Source organism: Natator depressus, chromosome 20, assembly GCF_965152275.1.
Source record: "Natator depressus isolate rNatDep1 chromosome 20, rNatDep2.hap1, whole genome shotgun sequence".
NCBI lineage: Eukaryota > Metazoa > Chordata > Testudines > Cheloniidae > Natator > Natator depressus.
This window is the reverse complement of record NC_134253.1, coordinates 21,516,917-21,539,183: the sequence shown is the minus strand read 5'-3', so window position 1 is coordinate 21,539,183 and position 22,267 is coordinate 21,516,917. Positions and strand designations below refer to the sequence as shown.

The 22,267-nt window shown below is 47.0% G+C and overlaps 1 protein-coding gene across 5 annotated transcripts in view; it reads right to left on the bottom strand.

Moving 5' to 3' along the window:
* Positions 1-22,267, bottom strand: part of EVI5L (ecotropic viral integration site 5 like) — an 87,478-nt gene that overhangs the window by 40,502 nt on the left and 24,709 nt on the right. For 4 of the 5 annotated variants that reach the window (XM_074935294.1, XM_074935290.1, XM_074935291.1 and 1 more), the window contains 10 exons: positions 17,372-17,561; positions 16,746-16,970; positions 11,963-12,037; positions 10,684-10,809; positions 10,194-10,337; positions 6,590-6,679; positions 3,724-3,821; positions 2,667-2,727; positions 1,910-1,963; positions 456-488 (listed from right to left, as the gene is read on the bottom strand). In XM_074935294.1, the coding sequence (XP_074791395.1) occupies positions 456-488; positions 1,910-1,963; positions 2,667-2,727; positions 3,724-3,821; positions 6,590-6,679; positions 10,194-10,337; positions 10,684-10,809; positions 11,963-12,037; positions 16,746-16,970; positions 17,372-17,561 (1,096 nt within the window). The remainder of the gene's footprint in view (positions 1-455; positions 489-1,909; positions 1,964-2,666; positions 2,728-3,723; positions 3,822-6,589; positions 6,680-10,193; positions 10,338-10,683; positions 10,810-11,962; positions 12,038-16,745; positions 16,971-17,371; positions 17,562-22,267) is intronic. The other variant, XM_074935293.1, reaches the window with a different exon arrangement.

The following is a 22,267-nucleotide window of genomic DNA, read 5'->3' as shown; positions in this document are numbered from 1 at the left end:
TCAGGCAAAGCCAGGGGTGGGTGGGCAATAATTTTTGCAGGGGGGCCGCTCCACGAATGTCTGCCTAAAGATCAAGGGCCAGATCCTCAGCTAGTGTAAACCGAAAGTGCTCTAGTGAAGTCAACAACACTATGCCAATTTACACCCACTGGGGATCTGGCCCTTTTATTTTAATAGCGCTTTGCTGATTTATAGCAACTGAGGCTCTGGCCTGAAAATCTTTTTCGAGTACTTGTTTAAGAAGTCCCCTCTCCCACCAAAGACCTCTGAAACTTTGTGATAAAGGAAGGATGCACTTGCAGCCCTTTGAATCTGGCGTAGGAGTGCTGCTATGACCTTGTATAAAGACAGGTGAAGCAAATGCAAATCATACACAGAGTGGGTGCAGCTGTTTTGTTTCTGGACTGAAATGTAAAACCAAGAAAGGAGAGATGAAAGTAAAGGTTTTACAGTACCTGGATCAGTCTGTCTGCCAAGGCAGCGCTCTCCTAGGGGAGATCCAGACAGGGAAGGAAAGATGGAGCAGGAAAGAAAAAAAAAATAGACATGACAATAACAAAGTCATTGCACAAGCGCTCCAACCACAGCTAGAAGCACAGAAGACAGCAAGACTTAGCAGCAGGAGGAGGAGAACCCAGCAGAGCCCAGTGAGATAAGTGCACCCAAGACGAGAAGTCTTCCAGAGCAGCTAGGGCAGGGGAGTCCAAACTTTTTCACCTAACTACCTTTTGTTGCAAACAGTGGCAGCCTGCCAGGAGCCACCCCAAACCTGTACTGGAATTTGTCCAACAAGTGTCTCCCTTGATAGAAGGCTAATTGCTCGTTGCGTTCACCAGCAATAAACCTGCCACTGATTAGCTGGGTCTGAACCCTTCAGTTCCAGGGGGATAGAGAGCTGCTATGGACAGACTTTAGGGCCACATGCTGCCTGCAGATCTTGAAGATGTTCTCAGTGATGTCCTACAAGATTGTAGTAATTAGCAATGGAAAATCCATGAGAGCCGGAGTCCTTGACAGAGGACGTACCACCTGAAAAGATTATATTAAATACTTGATCTTGGCAAGTGCTGTCAGGGAGAGTAGCATCTTGAGCCTGCTTTTACCGAGGTGCTGAATGCCCACATTTACCTACTGAGGTGGATGGGAGCTGCAGGTGCTCAGCATCTCTGAAGATCAGGACTATAGTGCCAGAATGCAGGACAGCAGTGCGGATTGGCTATTTTGTATCTTTTTTTTTTTTTTTTTTTAAAAACACACAAGAACTAAGTAGTGTGACGTATTTTACAATGTGAGGCTGAGTGACAGAATTAGAGGCTGAGGTACAAAACTCAATGGCAGGGCAATCAAATCCATTTCAGGCCAGGATAAATAGGTTTTAAAAGCCACACTACAGTATGGTCAATGCCACATGGGAAAAGAATCCAGGCACTCTGGTCAGTTCCAGAGATACGCTTTTACAAGTGACCTCGGACTTGGGCTCTATACGTTTTATTCTGCAGTTGAAGATTTAAAAAACCAAAACAACCAAACAACAATCTAAGCATCGGTTCAGTGACCTGGCAAGTAAGGTTTAAAGTGCTTTAGCATCTCATCCAGATTGCAAGACGTTTGAACACACAAGCATCACTTTAATAGTCACCCTGAGAGTACGTATAGTTCCTGCCCTTTGACCTGGCTCCAAAGACATCCTTTAGGAGCCATCACTATTGTTGACAGTGCATTAGACTGACATGCCAGGCAGTGGTGTGAGCTTATGATGCAGCCTACATGGCCTGGGCTAACGGTTGCCTTTCCTGGGCACGTTTATAGTGAGCTGGGAGAGGCGGCTGTGCAAGGCCTCGTTTTTGGAAGCCAAGCTAGTCTGGAAGTGGAGAAGATGGATTCGCACACGGCCCGGCATGCCTCTCACCTTCTCCAGGGTCTCAATCCGCTGCTTCAGGAGGCGGTTCTCAGTCCGGAGCCTCTGCAGAGGAAGAAGTGAGACATCAACAGGAGCTTCCTGTACACAAGCCTGGCCTTATTAAATAGGTTGGGTCTGCCCTCTACTGGGAAATAACTGAAATCACAGCAAGTGATGGACCAGAGACATAAAGAGAACTTCTGGGGTGCAGAAAACCCTTTGCCAGTGCTTTGGGGTAGGCGCCAAATTCAGTCATAAGAATGAAGTAGGAGTAATCTCTTACATTTACATAGTGCCTTTCATATTCTATGAACCCAGACAGTATATACAGGGATCACCATGCTCATCTCTGAGGAGCAACTGTCTCTGGGGTGGAACATGGCAGCTGTTTAACAGCATGCAGCACCACCGTACAGGAAACGAAGGGGGCATCCGACTGAAGTTGCTGGGGGAATTTCAGTACCCAAGTGCAGTTAGCTACACAAATGTGAAATGCCAGATGGAAGAGGGAAGCATCTGTGTTATGCTTATAAGAAGCACATGGGATCTTTTTCAGGGGAAAAAGGTCTGTAAAGCTGTAATCTCTGTCCCTACAGGTCTAGTTTTGGATAACGGTGCTGGAGCACCAATCAGAAGCATTAGAGGCAGTGATCTGATGAGCTCTCGGAGTTAAACTCAGGTGGCTCCCATAATCTTTCCCTCGGTGTGCTGCTGTGCTTCAGACAACACTAGAGCAAGGAGGGCATGGAGCAAAGGAAGGACTTACTTTGATCTCAATCTGCTCCTCCATCTCTTTGTTTTTGATTGCAGCATACTCCTTCTCCAGCCTGAGACAGACATGCAAGCCAGGTTGGATCAAATCTGCTTCAGACGCCCCCACCCCCTCCCCTACCCTCAGCAGAGTGCTCAGGGTCTGTGGGTACACCTGCAATGGACAGGAGCTAACAATTTAGGCTGACCCCAGCTCCCCTGCAGTGCCTTGTGCTGAGGCCCATGCAGCAACAGGCCACACATATTGAAGCTTCTGGGCATGATGGGGCAAATTAGTGTCCCTGGATTGGGGGTTTTACATATATGCTGATTTTTACAAACACACTGCCCCACCCAAGTATTATATTTTTAAGTCCCCTAGCTGAATGGCTGAGGTCTTACACACTCGTAATCAACTTAAAGACCTACCACTGACACACTAGTCCTTTAACTGAACTACAAGGAAAATTGGAATAGCTCAATTTTGCCTGATCTTTATCTTTCTATCTTTTGCACCCTCCTTCACACCAAGTGTCAGGATGACTGTCCCCACTTAAGAGATTCAAAATGCAGGCTTCTATCTTCCAGAAGAGGAAGGCAGGAGGTCATAGCATCTCCTGCTTGCACAGCAGGAGATGGAAGTTTGGGGCAGGAGCTATACCCACTTCCTTGGATACACAAAATCACCCCCCCCCCCCCCCAACTCCTAGCAAAGCCAGAGTCCCTGCCAAGGCCAAGCAGCTCTGCTGCCATCAGCCTGCCTGGTCTCTATATTGTGGAAAAGCTTTCATGGCCTCCCACAAACCCATCAGACCTGCTGTCAGAGAAGGCAGTAATTCCATTATTAGGGAGTCCTTCCGCACAGCACTCACTCATCTCTTCTCTATTTTCACTGCTGCTTGCTGTGTGGCTCTAATGAATAACTAGAGGATCCCGCGATGCACGCTCCCTTTCCATTCCCTATCCTCCTGCTTACGTCTAACGCAGGATCCTCGAAACAGCACAGCCCAGGGAGGGGTTTTTCTGCCAGTTGCCTGTCTAGGATCTTTCACAGGGTGAGGGAGCGAACTTACCTCTTCATTTTCTTGGGGTTGTATTTGACCTGATATGCCTTCAGGATCAACTTGTCCGGGCAACTGTCGAACTGATGAGGAATCACCTTCTGGAAATACTGTGAGAAGGGAGCAGAGGGCAGGATGCATTTCTCTGAGCCCCTTTTGAGCACTCAAATAAATTCTACCCACTCTTCCCAAATCTCCTCCCATCCTCTTCATTCAGTACTTGCTTCTCCTCTCAAGCCAGAACAGGCAGCCCAGCAACTTGCCTTCCCTGTGCTACCTGGGCTCCACTCGTTCCCGACCCTCTTGATCAATCACTAGAAGTCTCTTACTAGTGACTAGTCTCTTGGTGTTTCAAGTGCACCTGTGGAATGTGGGACTCTTCCTGAGCAGCACGTGGGTATGTTCAGTATCTGGAAAGCCCCCAAAGTTCCAGCTTCAGCAGCCAGGGAAAAGTGTGGGGAGCACAGCTACATGAGAAGAAGCTGGATGGTTCGAGTCAGTAAGGGGAGCCGGGGAGGAAGAGAAACAGGAGGGTATTTCTAGGAATTCTGGAGGGGATTACACCCCTACCCCAATTCATGGCCCAGGATCATGGACAGGCTCCTGCTGACAGGGCAGCATGGACACTGCACCACTCTTGGCATTTTTATAGTTCTTATCTTCAAACCTTATCTTAACACCAGCGGGGTGAGTTAGGAGAACTGAGGGACAGGCAGGTGACATGACTTGTAGGATCTGAGCTCCTGCACAAGGCAGGCACAAGAAGCTTATCTAATACTGTCAGCTCCAAACACACAGAGGATGTTCATGTGTTTGGTCTCAGGACATCTCAAATCCAACAGGACAACTGAAAGTTAAGCCTCATAGTGCCCCGTGCCCAGGCTGCAGGGGGACTGAAAGGAAAAATCACTCTGCAACCTCAGCAGGCCTGAAAGTGCTTCTTCACCTTCTGTCTGGTGCACAACACGGACAGCACAGCGAGTTAGAGCTGTAACTGCTGTTGGGCCAGGCTCACAAAGCTCAATTGTATTTAACACAGTAATGCATTCTCTTGTGATGTAATTGTTCTATTCACCCGTCCCACCAATTGCTTGACTCATCAGTGGGTCCCACACAGCTAAGATGTTGGTACTGCATCATCTGCAGTCTAAGCAGAACAAGAGCTACAGGTTACAGGGTTGTAAGATTAACCCTGTGCATGGCACTGCTGGGATAAACCATACACATTGCAGGCAACTATTTCGCTGTTTGGAGAGTGAGAATATCTAGTGATTCTTTCACATCTCACCTTTGAAACTGTGCCTAAGGAAAAAGGAAACTGCCCGTAGAAGTTGCTTAAACTCACTTTTCACAAAGATCTGGATTCAGGTTTTGGGCTAGACTGGGACTAGAGGGCGGCAGGACGTAAGAGAGGCTGCTCAGACTCCTGGCCCACTGAGTTTCAGAAGCATGGCAGGATGAGCCTCTTCATGGCTGGAAGCACAGCAGCGTTACACCAAAAGAGCTCCAGGCAACTCTGCGTTGATGCTTGGGCCAGTCACTAGGAAATGGGCTGACCTTGGGCGTTATATGGGGCATCTTCTATTTATACACTGGACATGTGTCAGGGAGTGTGCGGGAGTCAGGGCCCTGCACCCCTCTTCCTGGGTTTCACCGTGACTCTCAGCCAGCCAGCCAAACAGAAGGTTTATTGGACAATAGGAACACAGTCTAAAACAGAGCTTGTAGGTACAACCAGGACCCCTCAGTCAAGTCCTTCTGGGGGGCAGGGAGCTTAGACCCCAGCCTTGGGGTTCCCCTGCTTTCCAGCACAAAACTGAAACCAAAAACCCCTCCCGTAGGCTCTCTCCTCTAGGCTTTGTCCAGTTTCCCGGGCAAAGGTGTCATCTGACCCCACCCCCTTCCTGGCTCAGGTTACAGGCCCATCTCCTGCTATCCCATCCCCAATGCAGACAGTCCCAGTAGAATTAGACGACATTCCCTGGTCAATCCACCCCTCTCCCTACTGCGTCACAGCATGGCCAGCCAATCAGAGCTCAACAGGATTATGGGTAGGACCCTACCAAATTCACGGCCATGAAAAACACGACAGACTGTGAAATCTGGTCTTGTGTGCTTTTAACCTCTACTATACAGATTTCACTGAGGAGGCCAGCATTTCTCAAACGGGGAGGTCCTGACCCAAAAGGGAGTTGTAGGGGCATTGCAAGGTAATTTTTTTTGGGGGGGGGGGGCGGGGTGTGTCACAGTATTGCCACCCTTACGTCCACACAGCCTTCAGAGCTGGGCAGCTGGAGAGTGGCCGTGGTTGGCCAAGCGCCCAGCTCTGAAGGAAGCCCCCCCGCCAGCAGCAGCATGGAAGTGAGGGTGGCAATACCAGACCATGTCACCCTTATTTCTGCGCTGCTGCCTTCAGAGCTGGGTGGCAGGAGAGTGGCGGCTGCTGACTGAGGGCCCACCTCATGCTATCCTTACTGCTGCGCTGCTGCTGGCGGCGGCGCTGCCTTCAGAGCTGGGGTCCCGGCCAGCAGCCGCCGCTCTCCAGCTGCCCAGCTCTGAAGGCAGCAGCAGCAGCAGCGCAAAAGTAAGGGTAGCAGTATCACAGCGCCCCCCCTACAATAACCTTGTGACACCCCCTCCACACAACTCCTTTTTGTGTCAAGACCCCTACAATTAGAACACCATGACATTTCAGATTTAAATCACTGAAATTATGAAATTTACAATTTTTAAAATCTTAATGATTGTGAAATTGACAAAAATGGACCATGAATTTGGTAGAGCCGTAATTATGGGCTTCTTTCTACCACAACTGCATGGCTGAAGTATAAACCCCTCCCGAGAGGGCAGTTTGAGTGCAATGCAGAGCTGCTCTGACCTGCGACATCCCCTCCATATCCAGCTGCATCAGCTCTGCCTGGTTGAACTGCAGGAGAGCCATCCCCACACGAAAGATGATCTCCAGCCCCTATGGCAAAGCACAGAGAGGTTTCAGCCCCAGACACAAGGCTCATGTGGCATTTGAGAGTGCAATAAAAGTTAGGTGCCTAAGCTCGGAGATGCAGAGAGGAGGAGGACAGGGAAAGGCACCCAAGGCCTGATTCTCATTTACAACCAGGCCCAGACATCACTATGGCAATAAAAAGAGCCTTAAAGTAAATGTAATTTATGCCCACACTAAGCTCCCTTTAACCTGCTAGAGCAATGACGACACAGGAACTTCACTGCCAGAACCACATAGCAGAACTGAGAATTAGGCCCTGAATTTCTAGTGGGTCACGCAAAAGCCTCACTGGGGGAAAACTGTCAGTTTCCTCAGGATTGGCTACAAGTTAAAGCTTACATCTCATATTTGCACATACCGTGTGGGGAACCCGAACTCTGACTAGCTCAATAGTCCCTAAAGGCAACTTGCCAGGCTCAGGGAGGGCAAACTAACTTGCAGAAAATGGGAATATGCAAATACCTCATCCTGAGTGTGCGTCTGGTCAGCCATGCCCCTCTGATCAAGAAGGCTGACTAGGACTTAGAGTAGCAGCCATGTTAGTCTGTATTCGCAAAAAGAACAGGAGGACTTGTGGCACCTTAGACACTAACAAATTTATTTGAGCATAAGCTTTCGTGAGCTACAGCTCACTTCATCACTTGATGAAGAGTGATCAGGTAAGGTGAGCTATTACCAGCAGGAGAGCGGGGGGTGACAATCAATTTTGTAGTGATAATCAAGGTGGGCCACTTCCAGCAGTTGACAAGAACGTCTGAGGAACAGTGGGGGGTGAATGGAGGGAATAAACCAGGGGAAATAGTTTTACTTTGTGTAATGACCCATCCACTCCCAGTCTCTATTCAAGCCTAAGTTAAATTGTATCCAGTTTGCAAATTAATTCCAATTCAGCAGTCTCTCGTTGGAGTACGTTTTTGAAGTTTTTTTGTTGAAGAATTGCCACTGTTAGGTCTGTAATCGAGTGACCAAAGGAGATTGAAGTGTTCTCCGACTGGTTTATGAATGTTATAATTCTTGACATCTGATTTGTGTCCATTTATTCTTTTACGTAGAGACTGTCCAGTTTGACCAATGTACATGGCAGAGGGGCATTGCTGGCACATGATGGCATATATCACATTGGTAGATGTGCAGGTGAACAAGCCTCTGATAGTGTGGCTGATGTGATTAGGCCCTATGATGGTGTTCCCTGAATAGATATGTGGACACAGTTGGCAAAGGGCTTCGTTGCAAGGATAGGTTCCTGGGTTAGTGGTTCTGTTGCGTGGTTGCTGGTGAGTATTTGCTTCAGGTTGGGGGGCTGTCTGTAAGCAAGGACTGGCCGTCTCCCAAGATCTGTGAGAGTGATGGGTCGTCCTTCAGGATAGGTTGTAGATCCTTAATGATGCGTTGGAGGGGTTTTAGTTGGGGGCTGAAGGTGACGGCTAGTGGCGTTCTGTTTATTTTCTTTGTTGGGCCTATCCTGTAGTAGGTGACTTCTGGGTACTCTTCTGGCTCTGTCAGTCTGTTTCTTCACTTCAGCAGGTGGGTATTGTAGTTGTAAGAATGCTTGATAGAGATCTTGTAGGCATTTGCCTCTGTCTGAGGGGCTGGAGCAAATGCGGTTGTATCGTAGAGCTTGGCTGTAGACAATGGATCGTGTGGTGTGGTCTGGATGAAAGCTGGAGGCATGTAGGTAAGGATAATGATCAGTAGGTTTCCGTTATAGGGTGGTGTTTATGTGACCATCGCTTATTAGCGCCATAGTGTCCAGGAAGTGGATCTCTTGTGTGGACTGGTCCAGGCTGAGGTTGATGGTGGGATGGAAATTGTTGAAATCATGGTGGAGTTCCTCAAGGGCTTCTTTTCCATGGGTCCAGATGATGAAGATGTCATCAATGTAGCGCAAGTAGAGTGGGGCATTAGGGGATGAGAGCTGAGGAAGTGTTGTTCTAAGTCAGCCATAAAAATGTTGGCATACTGTGGGGCCATGCAGGTATGCATAGCAATGCTGCTGATTTGAAGGTATACATTGTCCCCAAATGTGAAATAGTTATGAGTGAGGACAAAGTCACAAAGTTCAGCCACCAAGTTTGCTGTGACATTATCGGGGATACTGTTCCTGATGGCTTGTAGTCCATCTTTGTGTGGAATGTTGGTGTAGAGTGCTTCTACATCCATAGTGGCCAGGATGGTGTTTTCAGGAAGATCACCGATGGATTGTAGTTTCCTCAGGAAATCAGTGGTGTCTCGAAGATAGCTGGGAGTGCTGGTAGCGTAGGGCCTGAGGAGGAAGTCTACATAGCCAGACAATCCTGCTGTCAGGGTGCCAATGCCTGAGATGATGGGGCGCCCAGGATTTCCAGGCTTATGGATCTTGAGTAGCAGATAGAATACCCCAGGTCGGGGTTCCAGGGGTGTGTCTGTGCAGATTCGTTCTTGTGCTTTTTCAGGTAGTTTCTTGAGCAAATGTTGTAGTCCCCCCCGCCCCGCTGGTAATAGCTCACCTTAAGTGATCACTCATTACAGTGTGTATGGTGACACCCATTGTTTCATGTTCTCTGTGTATATAAATCTCCCCACGGTATTTTCCACTGAATGCATCCGATGAAGTGAGCTGTAGCTCACGAAAGCTTATGCTCAAATAAATCTGATAGTCTCTAAGGTGCCACAAGTACTCCTTTTCTTTTTGACTAGGACTTGTCTCCCCAGAACTCCATGTGTTGCAGTTTAGCCATCGCTAACATGGAAATGACTCCAATTTACAGACAACAGCTAATGGCCCAAAGATACTTCTGCTAACATGGCCAGACTCAGTGGGGAGGAGTGAAGTGCAGTACAGACGAGTCTCAACTTATGCTGGGGTTACGTTCCAGTCAGCGCGTAAAGTGAAAATCGCGTATAGTCAAAATTACATTGAGTGTAATGGCAGGCGGAATCGCCCGCACTACAGGTATAGTATTTAAATTGCTATTTTTCTCTTTTTTGTTGTTTTCTTTTGTTTTTGCCGACCGCGCAAAGCTGAATTCGCTCATGTTAAATGCGCGTAAGATGAGACTCACCTGTATAGGGCTCCTGCCACTAAGCTGTTCCCCTTGCTAGTCCATCAGGGCTAATCATTGCTGATTTTCAGAGTAATCTCACCTAGTCACCCAGGAATGAAAGATTCAATGGGAGTTTGGGGTGCTCAGTGTCATTGGAAAAAAGGAAAACCAGGACACAGGTTTTTAAAACACTTGAAGCACTGTGTAGCCAGGAAACTCCTTTCTTATTTTACAAGGCAGCCCAAGCAAGATCTAACGAGGTCCTTCTATTCAAGCAGAAAATTCAGCTGTGTTTTTTAAAAATGATCTATCTTGTTCTCAATTAATCCATCCCAGACGCTGGCATCATTGCCTTTGAACACTGCACTGAGACGAGCAGTTGCTCCCACTCAGTATCAGAAATCCCTCTGAGCCCATGATCATGCCCCCAGTCGTCCTGGTATGAAGCACTTTACCTCATACATGAAGATGTCAAACACTCGGGTGGCCACAGGCAGAGGGAAGGTTGTGAGGAAGAGTGTGAGAAACCAGGATGAGGAGTACATGGAGGTGAGGAAACTCTGGGAGCGGAAGTGGATGTTCAGCTCAGGCAGCTGCTCCTGAATACGAGAAAGACACAGCAGCAGTAGTAAAATGCCTGCTAATTACAGCCAACTGGGTTCCGCCATCCCCTCTGGGATATGGGATGCTCTTGGCCAGAGGAGGCTCTGAACAATCAGAGCTAAGGACTTTATTCCCAGAACCAATTCCATTAGCCGCTCTGGTCTTCTCTAACATTCCCAGGGGAATCTGGAAAGGAGCTAGACTTCTCCAGCTTGGATTCACAGACCATTATGTGCACAAAGAAACCACTGGCCAGTTCCTCATAGTTAGCCTGCTACTACTCTGGATCACATGGCCTCATTGTCTAAGCTACTATCACCCTGGTCTCCTCACTGTATTTACCTGCAGCATGTACTCAAACTGGTAGATGCACAGGCCTAGCTCAGCCATGCTAGGTTTGAATAGCTCTCGTAATCGATATTCCTGCATCAGTCGCACAAACACACAGAAAGCCTCTTCTTCAGGCATCTACAGGTTCAAAATGAGACAAATCCCACATTAGTCTCTCAACAGAACCCGGCACAGAACCGACCCAGAACGATACTCTAACGTAGATCATACAAACACTTGTTACGAGAGGTGGAGCAGCTTTACATAGAACAATGCTTTACATTTGGGTTTGATTCCTGATGCTTCTGGGCAGCGATCACATGGAAGCAGAAGGAAAATAGAATGGCCAGCGACTGCTCAGATAAAACACATTCCCAGTGGAGAATGTAATCCCACTTGCAAACTGAATAGTACCTTGCCATGCTGGGCCCTCTTCTCCCCAGTAGGTCTGTATTGATTTTACATGTCATTTGTACAGAGCATACCATAAATTTATGCTGGACTTTACAAACAGATTAGTCTGATCTAGACAGGTTCTAAAAAGGTAAAGGGGAGGCCCAATGACTTTTCTCCCCCCACTTCCTTTCATTCCTGGTTTTAGGGATCACTGGTGTGAGATAAGGGTCAAAACAGGCGATGAGGAAACAAAGGAATATTCAAAAAATTTTCCAAGTGGTTTGCTGATTATGAGAGGAAACATCTAAATTCCTGGCCAGATGCAAGTGTGTCGATTCACCTGTGAAGTGTTTGAGAGGCATTTCCAGCACCGGTTCATGACAAAACAAGTACTGTACTTAGCTTTTCATCTTTAAAAGTCCCTCCTTAAAACCCTCCACGGCATGTGTTTCACAGGGCGAGGTAGTGGATTTGGGCTTTTAAAAGGCTCTGCTTTGTTACACAAATGCGGGAAGGATGCCATATTTTATGCTCAATGTCAATGGAAAATTCCTGTTCCCTAAAAAAGGCACTCCGGCACCCAAGCGAGGACATGTTCCAGAAATGGCAGAGAACTAGAAACAAGTCAGCACAGCTCAAGCTGGCTGCATTCACAGTCCAGAAGGTCACTAACTCTGCTCCCAGGATTTGCATTTGTACTGACAGTGCAGTAAGCGTCAGGGGTCCTTTGAGTGAGCCATTAAACCAAGTCCCTTCTGCCAAGTCTCGGGGGGAAGTTAAAGATCCTGTGGCATTTCCACAGCAATTAACTGAACTGGGAAGAGCTTTGGGCTAGCAACTTTGGTGGGATCGATGCTGCATATTCTCCTGTTATATGATCTCCACTCATACCAACCTGCATTAGCAGCAATCCCACGATGAATGCGCTGCCCTGACAATATCCAACCTCACGGTCCACTAGGGAATAGGCCTGGAAGAGAGAGTGCTCGAGTGTGATGCAGACAGGGATACCGTCTCTAGAGTCCTGCAGGGGAGCTACAGAGCTCTGACGGAACATACTGAGACACAAGTGATAATTACTTAGAAGAGAACAAAAGGGCAAGGAGTAAGGCAACAAAACCAAGGGTCATTGGGGTTGGAGATCAGAGGAAGGAACTTGGGAAAGGATACTTCTTTTTAGGACCAGGAAGTAGCTTAAGTATTTCTATGCAACCCACCCTGCCCCCCCCCCCCCCACATGCAGAGAAACGTATCTTAGATGATATTATGCCTACAATGTGCTCTCCTGTGCCCCGGGATTGCAGCCAGCAAATGTAGTGCTTTAAATACCACAAAGCTACAGTAAATGTCTATAGCAGGGTCTGATAAGAAACAGAACTTATATCAACATCCAGTTACTGTCAGAAAAGCAACTAGGTAGAAAGCATCCGACGTAGTGGGTATGTACCCACGAAGGCTTATGCTCCAATACGTCTGTTAGTCTATAAGGTGCCACAGAACTCTTTGCCACTTTTAGGTAGAAAGAGTGCACTTGCCAAACACACACGGGACACGTAACAGAGTTTAATATGCCCTCACTGCAGCCATATTTATTCCAATGAGATTCCAGCCAAAGAACCACAGCACAAATAGGTCTCGCTCATCTCTCTCTACAAGTGCATAAAAATTGATTTCTTGGAATGTAATGAAGTTATCACTACAAATTTAAATTAAATCCACAGAAAACTTCAATGGGAGGGTGGGGACAATCTGTGCCTTTCCCACAACATTTATTCAGAGATGAGAAAAACTAAATAGAAAAGAACATACAAACTGAAGGCCATAATTAGAGATTAGATCCCATTAACGTTTAAAGGATTCCGTTCTCTCCTTAAGCCAGGCCCTTAACAGCCACTGATGAGAATGAGGAGTTATGTCCCAATAAGGGAAGAAACCTGCCTGCATAGCAAAGAAGCTCAAAGTCCAACTCTCAACCTGAAAGCTGAAGAGAATCGCTGTGAAATGCACATGGAGACAAAGCTTTATATTACTAGCATATCTAAGATGCCCCCTGGTGATGGTCAGTATGTTTGTGATAAGGTGTCATTTGTGATACCAAAAAGAAAAGGAGTACTTGTGGCACCTTAGAGACTAACCAATTTATTTGAGCATAAGCTTTCGTGAGCTACAGCTCACTTCATCGGGTGCACCCGATGAAGTGAGCTGTAGCTCACGAAAGCTTATGCTCAAATAAATTGGTTAGTCTCTAAGGTGCCACAAGTACTCCTTTTCTTTTTGCGAATACAGACTAACACGGCTGTTACTCTGAAATTTGTGATACCACTAATGCAAGGCAGCCACTGGGAGGTAGGGCTGAAAGAAATGGCTACTAAAAAACAGAAAGAAGAGGGTACATTATAAATGTGAGATGCTGTATTTATTGTCCCTCAGGGCTCTCAGATCACAACTGCTCAATTCCCAGCACTAAGTTTATTAAGATTTCTGTAACCACCAGTGCTTGCAAACTCTCACTGGGAGGTCATATTCAAGTGGGTTCTCCCTGCCTCCACCCTCGGCCCCAGTAACAGAGATTTTACAGTTGGAATTTACCAAACAATACTGTTGACGCATAATCCAGCTTGTTCTCCAATAGCTGGATTGGCTACTTCAGGACTCTGATGTTTCCACAGAAGTCTCAGATTGGTGTCGAGGCCACATGAAATGAGTTTGTGGGCTCAACTGGTTTGTCATAGACTACCGTGCACCCAGAAACCATCATTGCAATTGGCCTTCTGATTGGGAGCCTCGGAGCCAACCACTGAATGAGCTATGGAGACTGGAGAACCCTGAAGTCCTTCGAGAGTCTTTCTAGAACAAGGCAGCATATTGGCAGGGGAAGTTTGTATGGTGGCTGCCCATGGGGCGTACCTGTTCTTGGTGAGACAATATCTAGCTCTTACACAGCACTTTTCATCATAGATCTCAAAGTGCTTTAGAAGACTTCAAACTCCAACACCTTTACATTCCAGAGGAATGGATGTGCTTTCATCCATTGTTTAATAATTGAGACACTTTGCTGATGTATCACCAAAAGCATAATTTCACCAGAGAAAACTGAAGAGCTTTAAACCACTGTATACAGCTCTCCACTGTACTTATGCAACAAGAGATAAGAACTGACACCCAGGCTGTGGCAAAGGTCCTGAGATTGCAATGAGAAACATATTAAAGGGAAATTGCCTCTCGTTTCTCAGGTGCTTTATTAGCCCCCCTCTTTCTAAGCCCATTTTCCTTATTTGACAGGAAAAAAAACACACTCCGTGTTTTAAGGGGAAAGCATGCTCCAGTGATTTGCAGTCGATAGGGTGTTTTCATTTAATACGCCTTTACAGCTAGAAGAACAACTTGGTATACATGGTCCCTTCTTACACCATCTCCCTAAGTCAGATGAAACTGACAAGTTACTCAGGTTCCTGTTAGCCCTGCAAGACGCATAAAGTTACAGCAGAACGATCTGGGTACTAGTCTTCCTCATCCTGTCAGACATCATCATTGGGGATGACATGAGGGGCGGGAGGAAGAGAGTTCCCTGGCTGAAGTTGTCACCAGCTTCTCACTGATGGGTCAGGACATAATGAAAATGATGGGGAAGACAGATGGAGGAGGATACTGTTAGGATATAGATATTCAGGCCCGTCTGTAAAGGCCTATACTCTAAGAATTTAGGTGTATTCTTATCACTTGGCTAGTTATAGAGGTATAAAAGAAAGAATCAAAATCACTGTCTGCTAGTGTAAGGTCCTTCTCTTACTGTGACAGTCTGAGGCCCTGTTCTTAGGCTAAGGCCTTTGGCTAAGCAGCAGAAGCAGCCATAAGCTGGGAAGCGACCGGTCACCTCCTCACATTCCAAACTAGTCACATTGAAATAAGGTGCTATTGGGCTGTTAGGAACACAATCCTGTCCTGATAATGCCTATCGCCTCCAGAGAAAGGGAAGGGCCTAGAAGATGTAAAAGGAAACTTAGTTTGATAGCATCCTGTCTGGCAAGAACTCACTTATCACTAGCTGGGATGTGAAATCCTCATTTCTGTTTTCAGAGTAGCAGCCGTGTTAGTCTGTATTCGCAAAAAGAAAAGGAGTACTTGTGGCACCTTAGAGACTAACAAATTTATTTCTGTGTTTGTTCTATCACTGTAGTCCCCATTTCCCCATTGTTTGTCTGTATAATCCCTGTCTGGTTCTGTGATTGTTTCTGTCTGCTGTATAATTAATTTTGCTGGGTGTAAACTAATTAAGGTGGTGGGATATAATTGGTTAAATAATCATGTTACAATATGTTAGGATTGGTTAGTTAATTTCAGTAAAATGATTGTTCAAGGTATAGCTAAGCAGAACTCAAGTTTCACTATATAGTCTGCAGTCAATCAGGAAGTGGGTGGGTGGGGGAAATGGGAACAGGAAATGGAGGTGGGGAAATTGGAATCATGTTTGGCTAAGGGCAGGAATGGGAACAGGGACACAGGTGTAAGGCTCTGTGGTGTCAGAGCTGGGAAGGGGGACACTAAGGAAGGAAACTGGAATCATGCTTGCTGGAAGTTCACCCCAATAAACATCGAATTGTTTGCACCTTTGGACTCTGGGTATTGTTGCTCTCTGTTATCTGCGAGAAGGACCAGGGAAGTAAGTGGGTGAAGGAAAAAGCCCCCTAACAGATACTCTCTGGAGAACGTTCTGTAGCCCAGTCCCCTTGAAGTATTTAGTAATATCACGCCCCAACATCTTTGGTACACAGTCAATACAGGCTTCACGCAAGAGAACCTCTCCAACCCCTTATTCTGTACATACCCACAGGTTTAATCTTCCCAGATCCTTCAGATAGCATCCCCTGCCTGGCATAGGCGCCGACTCCGTGGGTGCTCCGGGGCTGGCGCACCCACCGGCAGCTCCCTGCCCCAGCTCACCTCTGCCTCCTCCCCTGAGCGCGCCGCAGCTCCGCTTCTCCCCCTGGCTCCCAGCTCTTGTGCTGCAAAACAGCTGTTTTGGGTGGTAAGCGCTGGGAGGGAGAGGGGAAATGCAGCACGCTCGGGGAAGAGGCAGGGCTGGGGCAGGGATTTGGGGAGGGGTCCAAGGGAGCAGGAAGGGGGCAGAGTCAGGGGGGTGCAAGCACCCATCGGCGCCGAGGAAAGTTGGCACCTGGGCTGCCTGGTATTATTCCTCTGAGCATTCCCTTAGCAAGCAGCCCTTTCTCTGACGCGGGCTCTCCCTCCTCCTGACTAGGAAGTACCTGTACTTTTTAGGGCCCAGACTCCTGACTCCCAGCATGCTTTGCTAAAGACTACTAATAGCCAGGGCTCCCTCCCCTGTTCTAACAGTGAGTGAAATCGGCTGGATCACACCCTAACTTGAGGTAGGCACAAACTCTTTTCAGACTACTTCCTGGTAAGACGTGCTTCTTACAGCGCTTGGGGTTTTCACGCCCCCCTCTCGCCCCATATGAGAGTTTACTCTGTCACAGACCTGTCATTCAAGACCGTGAAATGGAACTCATGTAGCTTCCACTGAGTCACTTTTCTGACTGTACGCTCACTTTGAGAGAGTGCAGTGCTTGCATCATGTGCTGCCATGGCTCACATACACAATCTGCTCATATGCTAGATACTGCCCTCCAACGTGACCATTACAGGTGGCTCCTTCTTACCTTCATGACATTGAAAAGGACCTCTTGGCCTAGGCTGTCCTGTCCCTTGAAGAACTCATGCTCAGGATATGTGCGGGCTATGTCCCTCCGGATCAGCTTCTCGCAGGGGGAAGACATCTTCAGCAGCTCTGAATACTGGTTCTTGACAGGCATATCTGTGGCACTGCACAGAAGCTGCCATACAATGGCTCGGAAGTGGTGTGGGATTCCTTTCCGTATAAGCTCCTGGTGAAAAGCAAGGTATGGCAGATCATGAGCCAGCATGGGAGAACGTTCCAAAATCCTGGTATTTTATGTGGCCCCTCTTTGTGCCACAAGGGGTGAGTGGGGTTCAATCCTCTGCATGAGCTTGTGCTGATGCACTTGCTGGCAAGGGTTTGGGATGCTGCAGAGGGCCCTGAAGAGGGCCCATCCTTTCTCATTTGTGATTGAGATGGATAGACATGGGGGTGAGTAGAGAAAGAATGTTTGTGGCAAGTCCTAGGACAGGGTTAGAGCCACAGAGGAAATCAAACCACCTTTGATCCTGAAAAGAATCTCAGGTTTTGTGGGAATGAGCATGGGGAGTGGAGGATGTCTGTGCTATCAGCCTCTCAATTTCTCACTAACCTGCCTTCTTTCCTCACCTTCAGCAGTTTCTCTTTCTTCTTCCGCCATTCATCCCATTCATTGACAATCCTCCCCCATAGGATCCAGGTGTCCTCCTCGAGGTGGCTCAGGTTTGAGGAGGCTGAGGAGCTGGAGACTAAGGAGGAGCCGCTGTTCCTGCGGGAGCCATTCATGGAGCGCATGGACTTGGAATCTGCTTCCAGCAGCCTGCAAGAGATGCCATCACCCTGGTGAGACCAGAGCTACTGCCACCCCTTCCCAGATTCCATGTAGCAAAGCCACAAGGGCAACAACCAAGCAAGCATACAAGCCACGTAGCAAGACCACCAAAGCAAGTCTGTCCCCCCGGTGCTCTACATCACATGCATGGAGCTAACACTCCTCATCCAAAGAGAAAGCGCTCCTGCAGGAAGAAGGGATATTAAAGTCACCAACCTCTACAGCAAAAGCAGAAACAGGAGGGAGAGTTTAATGTATTACTACATTACTTTTAAAAATAAGAGTTCAAGTTTGTGTGTTTCAGGAAGTGATTCGGACTCAAAGATTCCATCATGGAACACGGATTTTTTTGTCGAGGTATCTTTTAAGAACAAAAGTTAACTAGACTTGCAATAGGGCTTTTTGAGAGGGAATTTACACCAGGTGTTATTCCTGGGGGAATTCTGTGCCAAAAAATTAAAGATTCTGCAAAATTTATTGGCAAAATAACACTATATAATCATGCCAGTTTCAATTATTTCGGTACTTTATTTCAAATACCTGTAACAATACAGACAAAATTTCCCCCAGGAATAGAGAGTTAAAGAAACCCCCAAAACAACACAGTTCCTATTTATCTACCCCCCCCCCCGCCCCCCAGAGTCCAGCCAGATGGGCCAGGCACCTCTTCTCCCCCCAGAGCCCAGCCATGTCCCACCCGAGCCCAGACACTCACACCCCCCCCAGAGCCCTGCTGCAACCCCCCCCCCCACCCCGCCTAGACACTCACACCCTCTCCCCTCCAGAGCCCAGTTGCAAGCCCCCCGCCCTGACAGACACACTGCCTACCCCCCGATAGGCCAGCTGTGGGCGCCCCGGCCCAGGCATTCACACCTTCTACCCCTAGAGCGCAGGGATCCAGAGGGATAAACAGTCTGATGCTGGGTCCTGGGCTTGCAGTTTCCTGCGCACCGCTGCCTCCTTCCTTCAGGGCTTGCTGGGAACTGCAGCTGACGGGAACCCTCCAGTTCCCTCCCCCTGCCCCGTCTTTTATTTGTGAGCTGGGCTCTGCTGGGTCCAGCAGCCCCTAGTGGCAGCTAGCAGCACTGCAGCCCATTACTGGGGGGCGGGGGGGAGAGAAAGAAAATTCTGTGTGCACAACATTAATTTCTGCAAAATTCTACATTGTGCAGTGGTGCGGAATTCCTCCAGGAATAAGGAGTGCAACCAGAGGCCAGGGCAAAACCTCTGTACTGCTGTGGGAGGATCTTAGGATCTGTCAATTTCCAATTTAAGCTCTTTAACCCTTCTTGTCTTCTGTTTCAAAGGAAGATACCAACCTTTAAATACAGTCAGAATTAATGGGCAAGATGAACTCCATCTTGTCACCTTTTGCAAGTCACTTTAATAATCTGTTTTGATACCCCTCTTAATCTGGCTATGGGGAGTGTGTGGTGCGGGGGTGCTATTCAGCACATTACTACCTTTAAAAATAGATTAAATGTAAACCTTAATGTTATGTTGTTAGAACACAACACTTTAAAGTTTACATTTCATGAGGGAAAGAATAACTGACATCAGCCTATGTACAACACAGCCAAGTTCACTTATTCCTGGGCCCTTGATCTCACAACCCTAATGCTAGGGGCCTTTGCATTTAATTGTCTAGGAAAAACAGAAGTCTGGAGTTAATCAGTGCACATACTTTCCAAGCTCCTCTGTGGGTTTACGTATTCTTGCTCCACTGCTGAACTCTCATGCCCCAGCCTGAAGGAATTCTGATCAAACTTAAAAAAAAAAAACTTTAAAAAATTGCCTTTGGGCAGAGACCAAACTAGAAGGTATCAGATTAAAAGGTGAATGATTCAGAAAGTGATGACCCTGGACTACAGGGTGTTATAACTAAAGATGTCTGGAGACCTTATATAGGAGATATTAGCAAGAATCAAATTAGAATAAGAATCACAGCCCCTTTCACTCTGTGTGTCTATGGCACTTAGCACAATTGGGCCCCAACCCTGGCTGGGGCTTACTGTAGCATTACATTGTTATTCCCTTATGATGCCACCACGTGGACATTTAAAATAATTGCAGGCTACGTGATGTAAATCAGCATAGCTCTACTGAAGTCAACAGAAATAGGGCATTTAAATCAGCTGAAATTCTGCCCCTACATTTCAGGATACCAAAGTGCTTTACAAAGAAACTGTATGCAGTATTGTTGTAGTTGCATAAGTCCCAGGAGATTCGAGAGACAAGGTGGGTGAGATAATAAGACCAACTTGTGTTGATGAGAGAGACAAGCTTTGGCGCGTACACAGAGCTCTTATTCAGGTCTGGGAAATTTCAGCAAATCCATAACTTTGCTAGACACTAAAAATCATGGATTGAACGGTCACTGGATTTATGGTTTATTACAACTCCTGTCCCCCATCACTGGAGAGGTGTTAACAGGCTACTTCACCTTGAATGGTCCCTTGAAAGGTGTTAACTGCTTATGCTAAACGATCTGTTCCACCTTGTATTTAGCTGTGACACCCTGAATACATTTCCCAGACCTAAAGAAGAACTCTGTGTAAGCTCGAAAGCTTCTCTCTCACCAACACAAGTTGGTCTTACCACCTCACCCACCTTGTCTTTCTCACAAAGGAAACTAAAAGGCAAAGCAAGAGGAGAGCTCTTCACCTTTCAGTGAAATGCTACCATCTCTGGGATGGGACACAGCACGTATTTAACAGCACACAGCAACACCGTGCTACGGTTTAGAACAGGAAATGAAGATGAGCTACAAATTAAACTGCACAGGGAGTTTTAAGCATGCAAGATATAGTAACCCAATACCCAATTTGTAACCTGACCAAGACAGAGGTATCACCCTCACTCTTGCTAGAAGTACCATTATCTTCAGCCACCACAAGCAGGCAGCACCTCTGCTTTCCATTTCATCTGAAGACAAAGTCATTGTTCAAAGCTGCTGGACCCTTACCAGGATTCTGCATTTTTCCTCCAGTCACTCAGACAATAGAGCTTAGAGCTGGTTGTGTTTCCTTTTAAACATTCAGCAACTAAGAAATCGGATGTGCTCAGGGACACCCAGGTGCACCCCCTCGGAGCAATCAGAGAGGGAAGGAAATCTACAACTGAGCTACAGAGTCAGATGCCTACTGGGGCAGAAATGGGCAATGAAAGTGGCTTTTGTTATCTGCAGCACAAGCTAGGGCCGTGCAGAGTGACTTCCTGATTTGAGACTAATAGTTACTCTTAATATACTATTAAACTCAGTAATGAAGCTGAACAGAAAAGGAGTCTCCCTTTCCAGAAATTCTCAGAGTCACTTTAAGAAAAGTCACCTTCTTGATTAAAAGAACGTGGCACATTATAGAGCTGAGTGGGACACAGAGAGAAGCAGAATGGAGGCAGTTTCAGTGCACAGGGGATACAGTATAGTTTCAGGGGACATTCTAAAAGATGGGAAAGGGTACTGAATCTGGTGCCTTTCTGAATATTAGTTCATCCTACCAACAGCTGCATCTTTCTGCTTTCAAGTTCAGCTGGCAAGGTTGGCTGCCATTTTTTGATTCAGTGTCATCAAATTAGAGACTGATTGATTGGCTGCTGAGGAACAGGGAGAGGAAAGTATGAGGAAACAGGATGATCAGTACCTGACAAGGTCAGTGTCCCCCACCCTCTTCCTCACACTGTGTAATTCCTCCCCCTCCCCACCACAAACTGCATCCCCGAGACGTCAACCTGTTGATAGGAACCTCCTCTAGCAGCATCCTTGCCATAGCACAATCAGAGATCTAGGAGAAGCATTTGCTTTTGTGGCCTGGATTCTTTAAAGGCAGATGGACAGAGAATCATAGATTGAACGGTTTGCTAGAGTCCCCTCCTGCTACAGGGGGAAGCTTAGCTTCCCACTCATGATGGGAGGAAGGAAAATGGCATTTATAGAGTCATGGCTGGAACTATGCAAAGCCAACAGACACAGATTCCAAGGCCAAAAGGGACCATTGTGATCATCTAGTCTGACCTCCTGTAGAACACCGGTCATAGAACTTCCTCAAATCAACTCTGGTGCCCTCAGAATGGTTTTTCCAGAACAGACATCACTAAAGAAACCATTCATTTTACACTCAGAAAAAAAAAAAAAAACCTTACCTGGAGAATGAGAAGAGGCCTGGGGATCGAACTCAGGTTCGCAATGTGGCCATTGCGTTGTGTTGATACTGAGTGCACATATTGGGATTCACATTTGCTCTCGTGGGGTGTGGTGCTGGGCCCTTGGTCAGAGTCTCCTGTTAGCAGGATATGCTTCTTGCCAAGGCAGAGTAGAAGATAATTACTTGATTAACTCATCTCCACTACAAGTTTAACAGTGGAGATCAAAGTTTAAAAATAATTTGTTTTAAACTTTGAAAACTGCACTTAAGCACAGGAGACGGGATTTTTTTTTTTTTTTTTTTTTTAAAAAGCAAGAATTATCCGGACCATCTTTTACCAGGGTAAGATGCAGCACATGATGCTATTTCAAATGGTCCTTTTCAGATACTTTAATGAAATAACTTTAATAAAGTCCTCTTCAACAGATCCTCTCTCTCGGTTTTTCTTCACATGGTGGATCACAACCCTCCAATGGGTCATGAGAAGATTGTCGCCAGTTCAGAGAGGAGGTCCCAGGGGGTTGTGGAGGAGAATGAGCCCACCTTGTGCTC